This window comes from Salmo salar, chromosome 15, assembly GCF_965601325.2.
Source record: "Salmo salar chromosome 15, fSalSal1, whole genome shotgun sequence".
In the NCBI taxonomy this organism is placed as follows: domain Eukaryota; kingdom Metazoa; phylum Chordata; class Actinopteri; order Salmoniformes; family Salmonidae; genus Salmo; species Salmo salar.
The window spans coordinates 68,346,265-68,368,222 of record NC_138305.1 but is presented as its reverse complement, the minus strand read 5'-3'; the positions used below and the strand labels follow the sequence as shown (position 1 = coordinate 68,368,222).

General features: G+C 40.9%; 1 protein-coding gene across 1 annotated transcript in view; it reads right to left on the bottom strand.

Moving 5' to 3' along the window:
- nup210 (nucleoporin 210) overlaps window positions 1-21,958 on the bottom strand; it is a 62,704-nt gene that overhangs the window by 11,311 nt on the left and 29,435 nt on the right. Inside the window, exons 17-31 of the mRNA XM_014145440.3 lie at window positions 21,167-21,359; window positions 20,909-21,015; window positions 18,655-18,759; window positions 17,687-17,788; window positions 16,810-16,938; window positions 16,361-16,488; window positions 16,018-16,153; window positions 15,859-15,921; window positions 15,225-15,404; window positions 15,057-15,137; window positions 14,772-14,903; window positions 14,299-14,457; window positions 11,506-11,597; window positions 9,489-9,663; window positions 8,976-9,151 (exon numbers count right to left, since the gene is read on the bottom strand). Coding sequence (XP_014000915.1) covers window positions 8,976-9,151; window positions 9,489-9,663; window positions 11,506-11,597; window positions 14,299-14,457; window positions 14,772-14,903; window positions 15,057-15,137; window positions 15,225-15,404; window positions 15,859-15,921; window positions 16,018-16,153; window positions 16,361-16,488; window positions 16,810-16,938; window positions 17,687-17,788; window positions 18,655-18,759; window positions 20,909-21,015; window positions 21,167-21,359 — 1,958 coding nt within the window. The remainder of the gene's footprint in view (window positions 1-8,975; window positions 9,152-9,488; window positions 9,664-11,505; window positions 11,598-14,298; window positions 14,458-14,771; window positions 14,904-15,056; window positions 15,138-15,224; window positions 15,405-15,858; window positions 15,922-16,017; window positions 16,154-16,360; window positions 16,489-16,809; window positions 16,939-17,686; window positions 17,789-18,654; window positions 18,760-20,908; window positions 21,016-21,166; window positions 21,360-21,958) is intronic.

The window sequence follows — 21,958 nt, the reverse complement described above, 5'->3', positions numbered from 1 at the left end:
AACAATTAACCATAATCTCAACTCATGACATTACTTACCCTGCATGAATCTGTGGTTCAATGTTAGCTAGCTAACATTAGGCTATAACTAGCAAACCAAATGGCTCTGAGATACGAATAATATTACTACACAGATCATACACGTAACGTTAGCTAGCGAGCCAGCCAGATAATGTTGGTATGCTAGCTAACAGTACACTTTAACTTCTAATTTTGACAGTCGTTTTCATTTGAAACATGTAATATCTGAAAATGTAGCTAGCTAGACTATCTTACCCGTATACATGGAATGGACACTTCTCCCTGTCACGGATGCCATGGTTGGCCTCACTTAGTTTGAAGATGTAACCCGGAGACAGGTATTTTCTCAATCTCCTTAGCTATCATACTCTAATTCCACTGTTTTCAAAACACGGTCCACCAGAAAATGGAGTGCAACACATACATACATACATATTTTTTTTTAAAAGCAGAGTTAGACAGAATTACCTACACATAGAGACCAGCTCAAATAGACAGAAGCGTGCTACAAGGCAGACCAATCCGAACTAATCTCTCAGCATGTCCAGCCCACTCATTATCTCAACCAATCATGACTAGCGGGAAGGTTGCTGACTTTGTCGCTAAACCAACTAGGCTTGTAATTTAACAATTTTATTCGTATTTATAGATGGCATTCAAGTTTGTTATTAAGGCACGTTAAGGCATTTCTGACCAAAAACGGATTCTCCTGTAAAGCAGTGACGCACGACATACACCTAGCTTCCAAGAAACGAGTCACAGTTGTGGTCACTCTTCAATCTCCTTGTAATTTTGGCCCTCTGTGTCAGTGAGTATCCTAGCAAAGGTTCCGTTTCGGAATCTCAAGGACAGAGCTGTGGCTAGAATATAGCAGGTGATGGGTCACTCAAAATGGCTCTAGTTACAGATTAGTAAGAGTTCATATATTTTAATATTTTTCTCTAACTTGTCAAAATGGCAGTTTCGGGGCGCTAGTGAGAAATCCATCGAGTATGTCACGTTTTCCGAGCTCCTGCTGAAATTTCATTTATTTAATACTTTCTTTTCACTTTGACCCAAAAATAACTAGGAGAAACAGCCTTTAAATTACGTGCTTTACCTTGTTCAACTTTTATTTTGGTTTTAATTCGTAAATGGCACATAACCTGCAAAGGTTTAAGTTCAGCGGAGTCACTGACAAGAGAAAGTTATTTTGTCAGTGAGTTCTTCAACAAGTGGGAGCTGAGTTGCTCCACCCCTCGGCACGGCAAAAAAAATTAACTCTGAGGATTTGAAGGCCGAGATTCTTGCTCGGTAGCTGAGGACCCGGGGTAAAGTTCTACTTCATCGGTCTCAAAGTTATTGAAGGAAGCCCTCAAAATGGATAAAGACATCCTTGTAGACCACTCACGTTGGGGCTCTCAAGCAAGAAAGCCTGGTGGAAAACCTTGCATGGTTGTGGCTAAACTACACTATTATCAGGATTGTATTGATGTTCTTCGGCGTGCCAGAGAATTTGGCCCACTTCGATGTAACGGAGCACCCATCTCCATCTTCCCAGACTATGCTCCCAGCATTGCTCGTGACCATGCCGCTTTCAATGTCATCTAGAGTATGCTCCGTGGACGGTCCGACGTTCGGTAACGTGTGGCTTTTCCTGCCCGGCTCCATATAACATACAACGGTACCGAGAAAGAGTTCCAAGACCCCATAAGGCGAACATTCTACTGAGGTCGGACGAAGAAAATGGCTGAATGTTCACCTATTTAGCAATTAGGGTAATGGACGAATGTTTCTACCACTGTAGACTCAGTCTCTCTTCTGTAGAAACTGTATAGTGTTGCCAGTGGTATCAGTTGATATTGTTAGGTAACATTAGTGCCTTAGTTCTGGTGAGTCAATTCTCCTTCTGTTTTAACGTTTTATTTTATTACCATGAAGCTGCTCATTTATATTTCTTGATGGTACACCGGTATCCAGGGTAGATAAAGCACAGGTCAATCATTCATTCAAATTTTCATTATAAAACTAGAGGAGCAGCCATTTTAATTAAAAACATACCGTTCGCAATGTAAAGTGTAGAGGCAGATTCAGATGGCCGTTTCATTATTGTAGTAGGAAAACTGTATACTACTCCGGTTATATCGACTAACATTTATTCACCAAATTGGAATAACAGTTCATTCTTCACAAAATGTATTTTCTCGATTACCAAAAATGGACACACACAACCTAATACTAGGTGGTGATATGAATTGTCTACTGTCACCCAATCTGGATCGTAGTTCTCCTAAGGTATCATCAAAGATAGTATCAACAATTCAGCTAATTCTTAAGACATATGGCATATCCGATGCATGGCGTTTGCGCAATCCCACAGCTAGGGAGTATTCTTTCTCGACAGTTCATAAGGCCTTCTCACGTATAGACACATTTTTCCTAGACAATAGATTTTTGCCATTTTTCACAGATTGTGATTACCAAGCTAGTCATTTCGGGTCATTCTCCTCTTACTATGATACTACTTATACCAAAAACACAGCCTAATTATCACCCTTGGCAGCTAAACTCACTACTGCTATCAGAAAAAACCTTTGTTGCTTTTATATCATCTCAAATTTCCAGCTCCAGCTCAATCAAACCCCTGGAATGTCTCCTACAACAGTATGGTAATCAATGAAGGCTTATCTAAGGGGCCACATTATTTTGTACGGTGAAAGATTAAGGAAGTGCAATATTCAACGGCTAGGGGAACTTACAAATAAAATCTTGGATTTGGCATATTCACACTCTTCAGCCGCAGATTTACTAAAACAACGTTTGTCTGAAGTGTCAGAGTTCGATCTTCTTTCAATTCGACAAGCTGAAAATCTAATTAGTAAATCTTGATATAAAATGATGAACATGGAGAGAAATCAGGGAAAATGCTAGCACACCAGCTGCGTCAGAGAACCACAAATAAAACCATACCTGAGATAACTGACAAGCTGGGTTACAAATGTATTGATCATTTAGAGGTCAATTCAAGCTTTCATAACTTTTACTCACAATTATACACTTCCGAATCCGCTGGTAATGCTACCTTACTCGACACCTTCTTTGAAAACGTATATATTCCTACAGATGAACCTGAGACTGCTTTGGCAATTAAATATATGCAGTGTGGTAAATCCCCTGGACCGACGGATCTCCGAGCGAATTCATTAATAAAATCTCAGATTGAATCTCTCCTCTCTTGCTTTCCGTATTTGAGGAATCACTCTCCTTAAACTCTTTACCCTCAACGAGACAAGCATGTATTTCACTTATTCTGAAAAAAAAACATGTGCTTCATATAGATCAATTTCTTTACCGAATTGCGATGTAAAGATACTTTCTAAACTCAGCAAAAAAAGAAACGTCCCTTTTTCAGGACCCTGTCTTTCAAAGATAAGTAAAAATCCAAATAACTTCACAGATCTTCATTGTAAAGGGTTCACTGTGTCCCATGCTTGTTCGAATATGGGGCGGCACGTAGGTAGCCTAGTGGTTAGAGCGTTGGACTAGTAACCAAAAGGTTGCAAGATCGAATCCCCGAGCAGACAAGGTAAAAATCTGCCGTTCTGCCCCTGAAAAAGGCCAATTTTATATCCTGGATCAAAGTCCTTTACTCCTCCCCTATGGCTGCAGTGCGCACAAATAATAACCTTTCATCCTATTTTTAACGTGGGACAAGATACCGTTGTCCTCTATCCCCTCAGCTGTTTGTCATCATAGTTGAGCCTTTAGCCATAGCAATACGTAATAACACCACTATCAAAAGTATTCAGAGGGTGCTTAGAGCATAAAGTATGACTATGCGTGTGACATGCTATTATATTTGTCTGAACCTTTAACTGGTCTTCCAGAGATCCAGGTTCTACTAAAGACATTCGGTAAAATAGTATAAAGTTAATCTACAAAAAAGTGGATTGATGCCATGCAAAGTTATTTTAGTCACGTGCCCTTCAGAGTGACTACACAGAAATATTTGGGAATTTGGGTCACACACAATTTCAAAAGATCTCTATAAAGCCAATTTCCCTCCCTTGATCCCCAAAACAGGATGTTGAATGCTGGGATTTACTTTATTTTTCTTTAGGCGGAAGAATGAACACTTAAAATGAACGTAATTACCTAAGTTACTTATTTCAAAATATTCTTATCTTTCTGACAATCTTTTTTTTATCTCCTTAGATAAACTGATATCTGCAACAAGAAAAACCCTCGGATATGTTGCAGAGATCTTGGTCTAGCACTTTCAATATTATTAATGGGCAGCTAATATAAGAATAATTCCGTATTGGATGACAGAAATCCCTGCTGTTACAGGCCCGAAATGGTTGACCTTGGAGATCATCCTGTGGCCCTAACTCCTTAGCGGCCTTACTCTGCTCAAAACTTGCATTAGCTGAGCCTGTTTCCAAATACACAAAAAACCCTATTGTGAAACATTCGCTAACAATCTGGAAACAGTTCAGGCGATCGTTTGATCAGTGAATTTTCAACTTCTGCCCCATTATTAAAGAACAATACATTCTCTCCATCATTATTAGACAGGGCGTTTCATATTTGGTCTGGAAAAGGGATCTCCTCACTGAACCACATGTACATTGATATAGATTTTGCATCTTTAGAACAGCTAGTACAAAAGTTCCATATTCCTAGATCTCATTTCTTTAGATACCTGCAATTGCGTAATTTTGCATTTTCATACCGTAGTCACTTCCCATCACGCCCACCTACCTCCCTTCTAGATAATATTTCTAAAGTGAACCCTTATATCATAGTGGGCATAAGTTTGATCTATACGTTATTAAACTCGCACAATCTGGATTCCCTGAATTCTTAAGAACCAATGGGAAGAATATTTAGGTGAACAACTTTCAGATGAAACTTGGCAGAGTACAGTATGCTTCAGAGAATCCATTCTTCATCTATATGTCTAAGACATGCTGTAATTCAATTTAAAATACCTAATTGGCTGCATTGGTCTGTCACGTCCTGACCATAGAGAGCTTGTATTTTTCTATGGTAGAGTAGGTCAGGGCGTGACTGGGGGGGTTTTGTCTAGTTTATTTATTTCTATGTTTGGTTGTAGTTTCTTTTTTCTATGTTGGGTTTTTTGTCTAGTTTAAATTTTCTATGTTGTGTTCTAGGTTCTTTTTCTAGGTTGGGTTTTTTGTATGATTCCCAATTAGAGGCAGCCGGTCATCGTTGTTCCTAATTGGGGATCATATTTAAGTTGTTGTTTTTCCCACTAGTGTTTGTGGGAGCATAGTTTCACAGATAAATAAATATGTGGAACGATACACACGCTGCGCCTTGGTCTCATTCATACGACAACCGTGACATGGTCAAAGGCAAAATCATCCAAGACTAGACCAGATCTAGATCCCACTTGTGATCGATGTAAGCAGGCACCTGCTACTTTATTACACGTTTTGGACATGCCCGAAATTGACATATTTCTGGATATCAATTTCAGATGTTTTCTAAGATACTGGAGAGACCTATAGAACCTTCTCCCTTTATTGCATTATTCAGAGTGGCACCACAGGAGGCCCTTCTAAACAGTTCTATGGCAACATCCTGGCATGTACTACTCTTCTAGCTAGATGTCTTATACTATTTCAGTGGAAGGATCAGTTTCCTCCTACTTTTAACCATTGGATAAAGGAAGCAATGCCATATCTCAAGCTAAAGAAAATAACCTACTCCATTAGGGGATCTGCAATTACATGTTATAATATCTGGAAACCTTTCCTTTGTAGAAAACATGGACCCAGCTAATTTCACAACTCCATAAACCAACCCAAATTAGAATGTACAGTCGTGGCCAAAAGTTTTGAGAATGACACAAACATTAATTTTCACAAAGTCTGCTGCCTCAGTTTGTATGATGGCAATTTGCATATACTCCAGAATGTTATGAAGAATGATCAGATGAATTGCAATTAATTGCAAAGTCCCTCTTTGCCATGCAAATGAACTGAATCCCCCAAAAAACATTTCCACTGCATTTCAGCCCTGCCACAAAAGGACCAGCTGACATCATGTCAGTGATTCTCTTGTTAACACAGGTGTGAGTGTTGACGAGGACAAGGCTGGAGATCACTCTGTCATGCTGATTGAGTTCGAATAACAGACTGGAAGCTTCAAAAGGAGGGTGGTGCTTGGAATCATTGTTGTTCCTCTGTCAACCATGGTTACCCGCAAGGAAACACGTGCCGTCATCATTGCTTTGCAAAAAAAGGGCTTCACAGGCAAGGATATTGCTGCCAGTAAGACGGCACCTAAATCAACCATTTATCGGATCATCAAGAACTTCAAGGAGAGCAGTTCAATTGTTGTGAAGAAGGCTTCAGGGCGCCCAAGAAAGTCCAGCAACATAGGACCTAAAGTTGATTCAGCTGCGGGATCGGGGCACCACCAGTACAGAGCTTGCTCAGGAATGGCAGCAGGCAGGTGTGAGTGCATCTGCATGCACAGTGAGGCAAAGACTTTGAGGATGGCCTGGTGTCAAGAAGGGCAGCAAAGAAGCCCCTTCTCTCCAGGAAAAACATCAGGGACAGACTGATATTCTGCAAAAGGTACAGGGATTGGACTGCTGAGGACTGGGGTAAAGTCAATTCCCTTTCCGATTGTTTGGGGCATCCGGAAAAAAGGTTGTCCGGAGAAGGTGAGCGCTACCATCAGTCCTGTGTCATGCCAACAGTAAAGCATCCTGAGACCATTCATGTGTGGGGTTGCTTCTCAGCCAAGGGGTTGCTTACTCACAATTTTGCCTAAGAACACAGCCATGAATAAAGACTGGTACCAACACATCCTCGGAGAGCAACTTCTCCCAACCATCCAGGAACAGTTTGGTGACGAACAATGCCTTTTCCAGGCTGATGGAGCACCTTGCCATAAGGCAAAAGTGATAACTAAGTGGCTCTGGGAACAAAACATCGATATTTTGGGTCCATGGCCAGGAAACTCCCCAGACCTTAATCCCATTGAGAACGTGTGGTCAATCCTCAAGAGGCGGGTGGACAAACAAAAACCCACAAATTCTGACAAACTCCGCGCATTGATTATCAAGGATGGGCTGCCATCAGTCAGGATGTGGCCCAGAAGTTAATTGACAGTATGCCAGGGCGGATCGCAGAGGTCTCGAAAAAGAAGGGTCAACACTGCAAATATTGACTCTGCATCAACTTCATTTAGTTGTCAATAAAAGCCTTTGACACTTATGAAATGCTTGTAATTATATTTCAGTATTCCATAGTAACATCTGACAAAAATATCTAAAGACACTGAGGCAGCAAACTTTGTGGAAATTAATATTTGTGTCATTCTCAAAACTATTGGACACGACTGTATAATTATTTTCAGTATTTTTTACTTTGTTTTATAATATCTTTGTATTTTTTTAACTATTTGATTATATTACTCATTGTATATCATGCCTGTTTAAGTCTGGTTTTGGGGTGGGTTTGATTTGGTAGGCGATCCGTGTGTGTTCTGCCTGCCATCTGTATAATCAGAAAAGTTGAAGATGTGGTAATGCAGTTACTAAAACAGCTGTACCGTAAGTTCCGTAGTAAATATTTTGATTCCGCGAACAGATATGAATAGCAGTGAAGTAGACAAATATTCCTTATGCTCTAACTTTGTCTAACTTGTTGGGGTAGTGGTCAAAACGGTCAAAATGTTGTTAATGCAACCGCATTAATTGCGGTCACTTTTTATCAAAATATGTTTTGTTCAAATTCCAGCAGAGAAGTAGATGAATATGTAAATGCTTGAACTTTTTGTCTCAGTTGTTGTGTGGTCAATATTTGTGTTGTGGTCAGTAATTGTGGTCACTTCTCTCTCCTCATAATTTTGGCCCTCAGTGCCAGTGAGTATCCTAGCAACAGTTCCATTTTGGAATCTCAATAATGACACAAAGAGCTGTTGTTAGAAAAGAGCAGGCGCTGGTTACTAAAACTGCTCTATCTAGAGATTGTTATACACGATTCCAAATCCGCTTCCCGATTTGAAAAGCAGAGAAGTAGGGGAATATTTCATATTTTTGTGTAACTTGTTCGGTCAGTGGTGAAAACGGTAGTTGTTTGGAAAATAATGAATCTGCTTGCTTCTGACATGATTTACAGCAGCTAGAAAGAGACCGGAGATGGTTTACTAAAATGGCTCTAGTTACAGATTGGTACGCACAATACGATTGCGGATTTGTCAAGCAGAGAAGTAGGGGAAATGTCATACTTTAGAAAAAAATTCTAACTCGTTGCGTTAGTGGTCGAAACAGCGGCAGTTTGGGAAAAGTTGGAAGAACATAGGCACCTAAAACAGCTGTACTGTAAGTTCCGTAGTGAATATTTTGATTCTGCGAACAGATATGAAGAGCAGAGTAGACAAATATCCCATCAACTTTGACTTTGTCTAACATGTTGGGGTAGTGGTCAAAACGGCAGTTGTTTGCAAAAACGTTACAGAAAAAGTGGTTGATGCAGTTACTTAAACTGTTGTAACTTTTTATCCGAATATTATTTTTTGTCCGAACGCCAGATTTGAGTAGCACAGACGTAGACGAAGATGGGAACGCTTGAACTTTGTCTAAGTTGTTGCAAAGTGGAATAATTAGCTGATTTGTGTCAAAAGTTACAGGATTTTACTTAGAGAATGGTAGTTGGAAGTGATGATGTCACAATGGGGATCATTATAATCTTGATGAAAAGCAGATTTAGGCCCCCAAAAAATGGACTATAAGTTTAATAACGTAAAAGTATAACATATCAAAAAGTGGTATACAAACAACTCGAGTGAGACCATTCTGGACGTTTCGAACTTTGAATGGAGTTTCTATAACAAGAACGAAGAAGAACGAAGAACAAGAAGATCGAATAACTAAGATAGGGCTCTTGCAGCGCAAACCCCACAATTAAACAGAAAAAACATTTGTGAACTTACCTGTTGGTGGTGAATGTGAGCAGGGAGTTGTGGCTGTGAAGGACCTCTCCAGTGTTAATATGGAGGTGAACAGTGAAAGTAAGCACCATGCCCAGAGGAATAGCAGACAGGCTGTCCCTGGAAGGGTTGTGGATAACTGGACTGGTGCTGAAACGCAGGTACGACACTGGGGCCACCTGGGAAACCACAGAGAGGGATAGACTACAATGTAAGGATATCTACTTAGACCGAAGTCAACTGCAAAGCAATCCATCTCTCACTAATAGTCTTAAAACATGTTGCCATTTGTCATGACTTTATAATGGCATGAATTAAGATGATAGACATAAGTATGGGTAATGAAGTTTTGGTTATTGGCAACATTTGCATGAGATGTGGTAAACTTGTATAGAAATGATTAATTTAACAAAATGACTTCATATTCTCATTCATTGTACTGTGTTAACATTTTATTTAATCCCATAGGGACAATAAAGATTAATAGAATTAAAATTAAGAAGCAGAGGGTTTCACCTTCACTGCGAGGACCAGGGTTTGATTGACACCGAAGGTTTCCTGTGAGGTCACCAGCAGGGAGGAGGAGCCAGTGAGCGAGCCAGAGGACAAGAGGCCCTTCTCATCCACCTGGACAATGGTAGCCTGGTCGGGACAGTCCAGCACTCGGTAGGACAGAGCAACCACACCGTCCCTGCTCACACACACACCACCAGAGTTAGTAGCTTTCTATTTTCTGGAGACGACTCAAGCGGTTGTTTTAATAGAGCAGGGCACTATAGAGAGGATATCGTGTAATTTGAGATGGAACTGAAGAGGTAATGTGCAATGCTGAGTGCTCAAAGTAAAATGTTGAGTTTTCAAAATGTCTCAGGTGGAGACAAATGTGTGAAGCTAGGTAGGTACAGTTGAAGTCGGAAGTTTAAATACACTTAGGCTGGAGTCATTAAAACTCATTTTACAACCACTCCACTAATTTCTTGTTAACAAACTATAGTTTTGGCAAGTCGGTTAAGACATCTAGTAATCTTTCCAACAATTGCTTACAGACAGATTATTTCACTGATAATTAACTGTATCACAATTCCAGTGGGTCAGAAGTTTACATACACTAAGTTGACTGTGCGTTTAAGCAGCTTGGCAAATTCCAGAGAAAATGTCATCGCTTTAGAAGCTTCTGATAGGCTAATTGACATCATTTGAGTCAATTGGAGGTGTACCTGTGGATGTATTTCAAAAACTACCTTCAAACTCAGTGCCTCTTTGCTTGACATCATGGGAAAATCTAATGATATCAACCAAGACCTCAGAAAAAAAATTGTAGACCTCCATAAGTCTGGTTCATCCTTGGAAGCAATTTCCAAATGCCTGAAGGTACCACATTCATCTGTACAAACAATAGTACGCAATTATAAACACCATGGGACCACACAGCCATCACACTGCTCAGGAAGAAGGCGCTTTCTGTCTCCTAGAGATGAATGTACTGTGGTGCAAAAAGTGCAAATCAATCCCAGAACAACATCAAAGGACCTTGTGAAGATGCTGGAGGAAACAGGTACAAAAGTATCTATATCCACAGTAAAATGAGTATATACCTATATCGACATAACCTGAAAGGGCCGCTCAGCAAGGAAGAAGCCACTGCTCCAAAACCACCATTAAAAAGCCAGACTACGTTTTACAGATGCACATTGGGACAAAGATCATACTTTGTGGAGAAATGTTCTCTGGTCTGATGAAACAAAAATAGAACTGTTTGGCCATAATGACCATCGTTACGTTTGGAGGAAAAAGGGGGACGCTTGTTAGCTGAAGAACACCATCCCAACCGTGAAGCACGGGGGGGCAGGATCATGTTGTGGAGGTGCTTTGCTGCAGGAGGGACTGGTGCACTTCACAAAATAGATGGCTTCATGAGGAGGAAAATTATCTGGATATATTGAAGCAACATCTCAAGACATCAGTCAGGAAGTTAACGCTTGGTTCCAAATGGACAATGACCCCAAACATGCTTCCAAAGTTGGCAAAATGGCTTAACGACAACAAAGTCAAGGTATTGGAGTGGCCATCACAAAGCCCTGACCTCAATACCATAGAAAGTTCGTGGGCAGAACTGAAAAAGCATGTGCGAGCAAGGAGGCCTACAAACCTGACTCAGTTACACCAGCTCTGTCAGGAGGAATGGGCCAAATTTCACCCAACTTATTGTGGGAAGATTGTGGAAGGCTACCCAAAACGTTTGACCCAAGTTACACAATTTAAATGCAATGCTGCCAAATACTAATTGAGTGTATGTAAACTTCTGACCCACTGGGAATGTGATGAAAGAAATTAAAGCTGAAATAAATCATTCTCTCTACTATTATTCTGACATTTCACATTTTTAAAATAAAAGTGGTGATCCTAACTGACCTAAGACAGGGAATATTTTACCAGGATTAAATGTCAGGAATTGTGAAAAACTGAGTTTAAATGTATTTGGCTAAGGTGTATGTAAACTTCCGACTTCAACTGTAGGTCCCTATTCCCTTACCGGTTAGTCTGGAGTATGAGCCCAGAGTTGGGAGCCATCAGTATCTCCTCAGCCTCCACAGCTGGATTAAGCATGTGCAGCTTGTCATAAACCTTGATCAAAGGGAAGAGTTGACGGTCTAATTAACTGGAGGTTTTTACCCATCCTTTGATGTTTGGGTCTTCGTGACACGACATAGTCTAATGCAGTTTGAAGCGGGATGCACACGACACGTCACAGGCCAATCTGCCTTCTTATCACTTTACAAAGTTGCACTTTAAAAAGGAGAAGTTTGCTTTTTTACAACCAAAACTCTATTATTGATGTAAATGGCACATTATAGAAGGGCCCAGAAACGTTTTTTAGCGATTTCACTTGTTTTTGAGAAACGTACCCCAACCACTTCCACCTCCTCGTACCCCAAACGTACCCCAACCACTTCCACTTCCTCGTTGTACAGTATGGGGGATCAGAAGAAACATGAACAAAGGCTCCAAAAACACCCAAATTCATCCTTGTACAAACTGAAACACTGTCAGTATAGTGATGCAGGTATTCAAAGGTCGTACACATGAAATGGTGTCATTACAAACTGCAGCGTTATATTCCAGATTGTTTGCGAATCGAGCGATACCTCTCCGTCCATTCTAGCAGCAGGCTTCACAGAGAATGGAACAGCTGGTTAGGGGAAACAGCTCGAATCACACAAAATGGAATAACGTTGTGGATAAAGTTTGGAATCACACAATTTCATGTGTACAACATCTAAAGACCTGCATCACGACACTGAGATCCGTTTCTAAAAGAACGTATCGGTGCGTTTTCGGGGACCCCGTACTGCACAACGAGAATGGAGGAAGTGAATCGCTGGTTGGATTAAGTAAAAAAGATAACTAGTGAAAAGGCATGTTTGCTCTTGCAGTGTTTGTTCACTTTCAGTTTGTTTTTAGGCGGAAGGGAAAAGGAGAACAAGTGGAGGTCCATAAATAAGCACTATAAACTGAGTAGTCGTGTCATATATTTCTGAGACAGTGTGATCCAGCCACACAGAAAGACCAATCGTAATGCTGTGTCCGGGTATGAACCCTGAGAGAGGTACTGTGTTGTTGTAGTGGTAGTAGTATACCAATTTCTCAAATCCAGACCTCTAGGCCAGTAGTACTACTGATTTGCATTGTTAACCTTTAATAAAGGGACTGATCCAGACCGAGGACACCGGGCGATTGAGATCTCTGACCTATCAGTCAATTAACTACAAGGGAGAAGAAAAAAAACATCGAACCTGGGATATGAGTTCCCCTGGCATATACAATACCAGTCAAAAGTTGGGAAACACCTACTCATTCAAAAGGTTTTTCTTTATTTTTAATATTTTCTACATTGTAGATAATCAAAACTATGAAATCATGTAGTAAGCAATTTTTTTTTTTTTTATATACATTTGAGATTCTTCAAAATAGCCCTTTGCCTTGATGACAGCTTTGCAAACTATTGGCATTCTCTCAACCAGCTTCATGAGGTAGTCACCTGGAATGCATTTAAATTAACAGGTGTGCCTTGTTAAAACTTAATTTGTGGAATTTCTTTCCTTTATTATGCGTTTGACTCAATCAGTTGTGTTGTGACAAGGTAGGGGTGGTATACATAAGATAGCCATATTTGGTAAAAGATCAAGTCCATATTATGGCAAGAACAGGTCAAATAAGCTAAGACAAATGACAGTCCATCATTAATTTTAAGACATGAAGGTCAGTCAATGTTGAAAATGTCAAGAACTTTGAAAGTTTCTTCAAGTGCAGTTGCAAAAACAATCAAGCGCTATGATGAAACAGACTCTCATGAGGCCCGCCACAGGAAAGGAAGACCCAGAGTTACCTCTGCTGCAGAGGATAAGTTCATTAGAGTTACCAGCCTCAGAAATTGCAGCGAAAATAAATGCTTCACAGAGTTCAAGTAACAGACACATCTCAACATCAATTGTTCAGAGGAGAATTACTGAAGGAAACCAATAACAAGAAGAGAATAGCTTGGGCCAAGAAACACGAGCAATGGACATTAACCTTGTGGAAACTGTCCTTTGGTCTGGAGTCGAAATGTGAGATTTTTGGTTCCAACCGCAGTGTTTTTGTGAGACGCAGAGTAGGTGAACGGATGATCTCTGCATGTGTGGTTCCCACCGTGAAACATGGAGGAGGAGGGTGTGATGGTGCTTTGCTGGTGATACTGTCTGTGATTTATTTAGAATTCAAGTCACACTTAAGCAGCATGGCTACCACAGCATTCTGCAGCAATACACCATCCCATCTGGTTTACACTTAGTGGGATTTTATTTTATTTTTCAACAGGACAATGACCCAACACACCTCCAGGCTGTGTAAGGGCTATTTGACCAAGAAGGAGCGTAATGGAGTGCTGAATCAGATGACCTGGACTATACAATCACCCGATCTCAACCCAATTGAGATGGTTTGGGATGAGTTGGACCGCAGAATGAAGGAAAAGCAGCCAACAAGTACTCAGCATATGTGGGAACTCCTTCAAGACTGTTGGAAAATCATTCCAGTTGAAGCTGGTTGAGAGAATGCCATGGGTGTGCAAAGCTGTCATCAAGGCAATGGGTTGCAACTTTGAAGAATCTCAAATATAAAATATATTTTGATTTGTTTAACACTTTTTGGTTACTATATGATTCCATGTGTGTTATTTCATAGTTCTACAATGTAGAAAATAGTAAAAAATAAAGAAAAACCCTTGAATGAGTAGGTGCGTCCAAACTGTTGACTGGTACTGTAGGTGCCTTCATAAGTATAATACCTGGATCTGGAGTTCATCACTGAGCTCCAGTAGCTTCCTCTCCAGTTGTCCAGCCTTTGGGTCGGTGACTTTGAGCACCACCTTCAGCCCTGTCCTTCCTTTAGTCTTCCCTGTTACGCGCATAGCAAAGTTATGCTCTGACTGGAGCTGGAAAGAGGCCTACAAAGAGATAAGCATTTTAATCAGTGAATGAAAGCAGAAATAGAGTTAGAAATGAGACAGTATAAATATCAGATGTTTCTCTGGTGAAGGTGGAGCATCATTTTGTCCTAATTCAGTCACTCTGATACAAAGGATCATAGGAGCTCGAAACAAAATATCCGACTCATCTATAAATTAATCAAACCAGTTTTTCCACTACACTATTTATGGCTTATTATAGAATCAGTTGAAGACTAAAGTGCCTGTGGCCTTGAATGGAACCTTTGTCACTCATCAAGAAGAAAAACTCGAGATCAAAAACTGGTTCCCACCTCGGCATGTCGTGATTGGAGTTCTAGGATGTCTCTCTTGGTGGTGGACCAATGGAAGGTGAGGCCAGGCAGGGTGTTGCCAAAGGAGAAGGGGGTCTGACTGCTGGTGAGCCCTATCACATACACAGGCATCTAGGAGAAGGGACAGGATGAGGCAACTCAAAGCAGCTTACACGTCTGTAAGTCTTGATTTTCACAATATAACGCATCTCACTTAGAGTGAAGTATGTCCTGTGGACACTGTCAGAGACCATTTGAGAATACAGTTAACTTATTATGTGTTACCTGTGTCCCAGTCTTCATTCTGGTGATAGGGGCCCGGATGCGAATGGCCCTCAATTGCACAACTTCAACCTCTACTTGATCCTGTTCATAGGAAACATCAGAATAGAAGTACATCACTTTCAATTGGTGAAAAACAGATGATGTACCGATGATGTACAGGTATTTTACCTGAGAGATAACAACAAGCTTCCCAGTCTCGGCATCGACAGCTTGAACCAGTCCTGTAACCGTGACGTTGCCAATGGCGACGCCCCTGACATGACCTATGTCGTTAACAGATGCCATCTCCTCATTGGCCATGGAGAAGAGGATGTTGGACTGGGGCTGTGGGCCTCCCTCGGATGTGATCTACAACATGGAGACGAGGTAAAGGGTGGTGTCTGTGTGTGTCATAAATATGGTAGACTATCAGTTTCACGTGACTGGCCCTGAGGCTACTGACAGCGTGTTCAACTCTTGTCAATGTGGGGTCTTTAAATTTCTCAAGGCAATCAAATCATTCATGGTCTGTTAGAATAATCAACACTAGAGATTTGGAGATTAAATCAACAGGTTACTCACAGGGTGTGTGTATTTACAATTACTTAATATTCAGCAATTAAATAGCATGTGGAGAGCTTCACAAATGCAAAGAACACAAACGAGCTGTTGCTCAATGGGTAAGCTGGAAAGGCCTATTTTAAAGCGTATGGTGATTCAAATTATCTTCACAAAAGGAGATTCTCCAAACAGGACATCCTGTTTTATCAGTGTGGGGGACAGCAGGGGCAGAGACCAGAGTACATGTAACAATCCAATGTACCTGCATCATGGCTCCGATTATCAGAGTCATTTTCCTGGGGATCAGTTTGAATGGTGGGAACACCTAGAAAGACCAAAACAAAAATGAGTGTCTTTCAACACACAAAATATAACATCATTGGACAACATGTTTCAGTGAGTGTCATGAAAACCCTCCTACCTCTATTTGCTGAGGAGCAGATGCAATCTTCCTTCCAGTTTTGTCTACTAGCATAGCAGACACGCTGGTCTGTCCAATTGCTAAGCCTTTGACCAGGAAGATTGCCGTGTCCTTCTCTGAGGGATCTGAAAGTGCTCTGGGGAAAACACAACATGAATTGTGAACTCAATGTCTACTTTACTGAAACGTAGGCAAAATATACGTGCATGCAGGAGTAATTCCTATCCGTTTCTCCATTCCCAGTGGCACAGACAATGGCAATGTGATGGTGTTCATGTAATAATATCTGCTCTAAAAACAAAACTTTATACTTATATGATTCATTAATGTAACAGTAACTTACTGCAGAGAGATGATACCGGACGCTGCACTGAGTTTCAGATTCAAAAAGCGGAAATATTTGGCCAAAAAGGGCTTCTTGTTGTCATCCAGAACCCTGACATGGGCTTTCACAGATTTACCAATCTCCACCTGCAAGAAACCAGTTCATGTTTTTTTAATATGACAAGCACTATTTTGGGCTCTAATTGAATTAGTCATTTGCATAAAAGTGTTTTGTATGTGTTTTTTTTACTAAGTAATCAAGCAGCTACACTCAAATTCAAGTTGGCTTTATTGCCATGAGAGGATCGAACCAACATTCACAGCATCTTAATCCTGTTTGTATGTATATATCCATTTCTTGAATTCTTCACATAGTGAACAATACTTTCCTGTGGTTTCAGAAAACCACTGATACACAGCCTTTGGATCTCTGCCCTGCAGGATAAAGTATTGAGGCTGGCCACTTACCTTGTCAACCACTCGGACATAAACCTCCAGGATGTCTGAGATGTGGACCGTAGCCGTAGCAGGGGCTGGGAAGGCCAGGCAGAGGTCATGAACCATCACCTGCACTGTCCCCGGCTGGACTGGAAGCACCTAGAGCACATGGAGAGGCCACAGTGATGAAAGGGTTTATATGATGTTTTCGTTTTATGTTACAACACCTTTCTCAAGGCACACGAATGTTTCATCAATGCTGCATTCAGAGCATCATGTCAGCTACAATATTGTTAGAAAGCTGTCAGAGCAGCTCACAGATCACTGCAACTGTACATAGCCCATCTATGATTTAGCCCAAACAACTACCTCTTCCCCCACTGTATTTATTTATTTATTTTGCTCCTCTGCACCCCATTATATCTATTTCTACTTTGCACTTTCTTCCACTACAAATCTACCATTCCAGTGTTTTACTTGCTATATTGTATTTACTTTGCCACCATGGCCTTTTTTGCCTTTACCTCCCTTATCTCACCTCATTTGCTCACATTGTATATAGACTTATTTTTATTCTGTATTATTGACAGTATGTTTGTTTTACTCCATGTGTAACTCTGTGTTGTTATATGTGTCAAACTGCTTTGCTTTATCTTGGCCAGGTCGCAGTTGTAAATGAGAACTTGTTCTCAACTTGCCTACCTGGTTAAATAAAAGGTGAAATAAATAAATAAAAAGAAAGTAGGATGATAAGGGGCCAAGGGAGGTGTAGGAACTAAGACAGGTATACAACACATCATCACACATATATTTAACCATGGTATGCTAACCCTATACATAGTACACTCAAAAGAGAATGGTAAGCTCAGCAGCATTGTCATTCTGAGTGTTCTGTGATTCTCCTCACCTCAGCAGATCCCTGGGCCTCCTGGTACACCACATTTGCTATCCCTCCAACACTGGTGTTGACAAAGAAATACCCTGAGCCCTCCCTCAGGGCTAGGTCAGCCTGAAGGATAGACAACAGGAGAAGCCATGGATGACAAAGATGACAAAGAAGCAGTCAAGGCCCATCACAATATCAGCTGAAAGGTACATGTTTTTCACATCATGGGCCACAAGTAATTATTTGTAATAAGAGTGAAAATCCATGCAGCAGAATTTATAAGCCATGCTGAGTGGGCCACCTGTGTGTAATATATCAGCCAGGCTAGTGGGCCACCTGTGTGTAATATTTCAAGTAGAGCTGGGCAATATATAAAAAGCAATCCATATCACAATAAATTGAACGATACGTTTCTATCATTAATGTGCACCAAAGTAAAAAAAGAAATAACTCCTACTACTACTTTCAATGTTGTAGCTATCAATTGTCCCATCAACAACCATATTAGCAAACTTATTTCATTTCAAACTTCACATTTCTCTAGTAGGGCCCTATAGGTTATTTATCGTAATGAACGATATCAGCAAAATGTCTACGATAAGTGGTCGGTTTGGTCGGTGTCTATAATTTTTTGGTTTATCGCCCCAGCTCTAATTTCAAGGCATCATAATCCAGTGCTATCAGCTAGTTGGGATCTGTGAGCAGTCAGTAATACAGAGGGAGACTGAATGAGGGGGTTACATGGCAGGTAGTGACCTCAGTAAGAAGATTACAGTGTAAGGCAGGTCAACGGTCAGACAGGATTAAGATACAGTAGTAGTGGTGCCCAGTGAGGGAAGACTATAGGACCATAGAAATGGGATACACGGAGCAGATATTACCTTTGACAGCGACAGTGAAGGATGGGTCACATTGTATTCTGTCAGCTCTATGCCATACATTTCTATCTGTAACACTACTGAACATTTCACACAGGCTCCAGTTCTTACCCGCACGTCAGGGTGGTTGTATATGGTGACAGCTTCAGGACTGACGGTAACGTCTTCCACCAATAGGAGTTCCAGGGTGGCTGAGACAGCGGTCAGAGGATCAAACTGCCAGAAAGAGGGAGAGATAAAACAGGATGGGTGCCATGGTTACAGGTGTCAGAGTGACACCAAGATGAGATTACCCTACATGGCAGTGTTCTTAAAAAGTTGAGTTCTGTGGTTAAGGTCAAGTGAAATCATAGGGGAAGTCTTAGTATCATTGGCAAAATTAAATGCTGTAATTTAGTATTTGTGACCCGTTTCAAGAAACTAGGCCTATGTTGCACGTCACTACTTCACAGGAGAGGCATTTTAACAATTTTTTAAAAATAAAATGGTTTTTTTTGTTGTTGTTGCAGAAATGCCTCCGGGAACATGTAAACTTTCATGTGCCTTAATAACAAACTTGTATTCCATCTGTAAATATTAATGAAATTGTTACATTTCAAGGGTTGGTTTAGCCATGGAAAAATACAGGAACCTTCCCTCTAGCCATGATTGGTTGAGATAATGGATGGGCTGGACAAGTAGCATGCTTCTGTCTAACATGAGCAGCTCAGTATGTGTGGATAATCCTTTCTACTGCAGCTTTTTTTGAAAGATATCATGAAGAACTGAAAACATTTTTCTACTTCTCTCAACATTGCTGCCCTGAAGGTAATAGTGCCCTTGACAAAGCTCAGTGGGAAAAAGTTGTGATGGACTACTTTCTAGAGGATGATTCTGCCATGCTGACTCTGAAAATGAATCAGACAATGAGGAAATCCCTGATTTACGTAAAAACATTTGAATTGACCCAGACATGGTAGAGTCTTCTGATGACAATGGTTGGGGAGAAACGGTGTCGTTGTCATGGAAGAAGTTGACCGAGTTTTGAAATCAGTGTAATGCCCGTTGGAAGCAGAGAGATGATTGCTAAATGCGGAGAGAGTTCAAAAAGAGAACAGAAAGAAGACTGTTGTATAAAACACTGGTCTCCGGATTACATCTTCAAACTAAGGGCAACCATCACATCCATGACAGAGAGAGAAGCGTTCATCCATGTATACGGGTAGGAGTCTAGCTACATTTTCAGATGTTATAAGTTTCTAATTTTGCCAGAGTCATTTTCATTGCAAGTTAATGCGTACTGTTAGCTAGCTGGCTCGCTAGCTAATGTTACGTGTATGATCTGTGTAGTAATAGTATTTGTATCTCTGAAACCATTTGCATTGCTAGTAATAGTCTAATGTTAGCTAGCTAGCTAACATTGAACCTAGTTGGTTAGCTTTAGCTACCTGCAGAGCCATGCATGGTAGTATTGCAGCGTTCGAAATACCTGGGAAATCCGAAAAATACGAGGTCAAATCCTCACTTCAGGTCGGAGCTCTAGAAAGAGTGCCGAGTTGGAATTTCAAGTTGGACGACCATTCAAATAAATGTTTCCCCAGTTGGAGCTAGTTTTTTCCGAGTTCCCAGTTGAATGCACTGAAGTCGGAAGTCAGATATTTTCGACTTCCAAGTAGTTTTGAACGCGGCATTAGATTTCAGATTATAGTTCATTGTTTAGCTAGCTAGCTACATGTCTAAACAAAAGAGACGGTAATGTGAATAACATGACCTGCATCAAAGTCCGATTAGGACATAGACCAAGGACTAGATAAAATTTATTTTTTATTACTACTTTTTGCTTCTACTTTCACACTGTGAATCCTTAAAAGAGATGTGTGGGGCTAAGGCTTAAGAGGGTGTGAACAATGCTAAATGTGTGTAGGCAAATTAGAGCTCTCCGGTATGTGTAACAAAACATTCACGGGCCATTTTCTCAAAAGTGGGGTTACAAGTTTATCAAATTTCAAAGCAGAATTATTTCCCCATTGTTCCTCAACTGCAGTGTATGATATACAATTTCCTAGCTCAGAGTCTCTACTTTCATCCAATGTCAAATTTTACTACATAGGACCGAATCCAGGTGGTGGGTCACATCTGTACAGTTCTTGAAGATCTGACTTTCGGCTCTCATGTCTTGTGTTGCTATAGCAACCTCTAAGCCGATGAAATGTTTATTTTCTGTGGTCACAGGCCACCACACACACTCAGCCAACAGCATCCTGCCTGCCAGTCATAGGAAGTGAAAAACCTGCAAATGTTCACAATGGCTCTCAAAATGGTGGCTTGTCTACTTACGTAAGGTAAGTGTGATGTTTCTCTGCTAAAGGTTGTGTTTCTGTCTTACCGGACTGAGAACCTTAGCAGCCTTGAGGTGGGGGACCTGGTAACTCAGAGCTGTTACTGTGATAGCAGCAGTCCCAGACTGGTGGTGGACAAGGACCGTCTGACGACCTGACACACAAGAGGACATTTCTGTTGGACAAAACTGTTGAAATTGCCTTCAAAAACATCTGGTATTATACCTGGTTTCACCTGGTATTAGACCAAAGAATAAAAATAAAATCAAGCAAGAATACCATCATGAGGAATATCAAAATTATACCATGAAGTTTCTTCTGTTTGTTGCTGTCCTGCAGTAATTCCAGCTCCATAGGCATGGTGGGTTCGATACTGGCCAAGGACACCTTGGTCGACTCCCAGACGATACTCAGAGAGCTGAAGTTGTCAAACTTCCTGCCTTGCTGGTCAAAGGCAGCCAGGTCCAGCACAGGGTTGCGGTAGTTTGAGACAGGCACCTGCAACAAATAATGTTACACAGTTCTTCCAACGCACTATTTCTTTCTAAATTAAACTGACAGGGAGGAAGACATTCAATTCAATACAACTTTATTTATCCCCCCAGGTGCAAATAAGAAAGGCAGAACGGCAAACTTGACGTGATCTTATGTCTTTAGTTGTCCCCCACAATGATATTGGGGAGGGGAATGTGGATCTGTCTCCGTCCGTTAGTATGTTCGTTCTTACGTTAGTCACACGCGATCGCTCAAAACAGCACTGGCCCGATTTTGAAGAAATTTAGGTGAATGATGCGTCTTGCCATAGAGATCAGGCATTTACAAAATGACACTGATTGGCCAGATGGTGGCGCTATTACAAGAGATTGAAATTGAAAAAGCAAACTTTGAAAGGTCACGCACCTCACCGAGTTTGACCTAAGTCATGAAATTTGGTACATAAGTCTCTCCTTACAAGGAACAACATTTGCCTCAGGGACCCATAAAGGTTGCCATGATGGATTTTCCACCATTTGGAATTTTGTGAAAAACACGCTACTCTTCTGACACCGAATGATCAATCTGCACAAAATTAGATGTGTGGCATCTACGGACAAAGG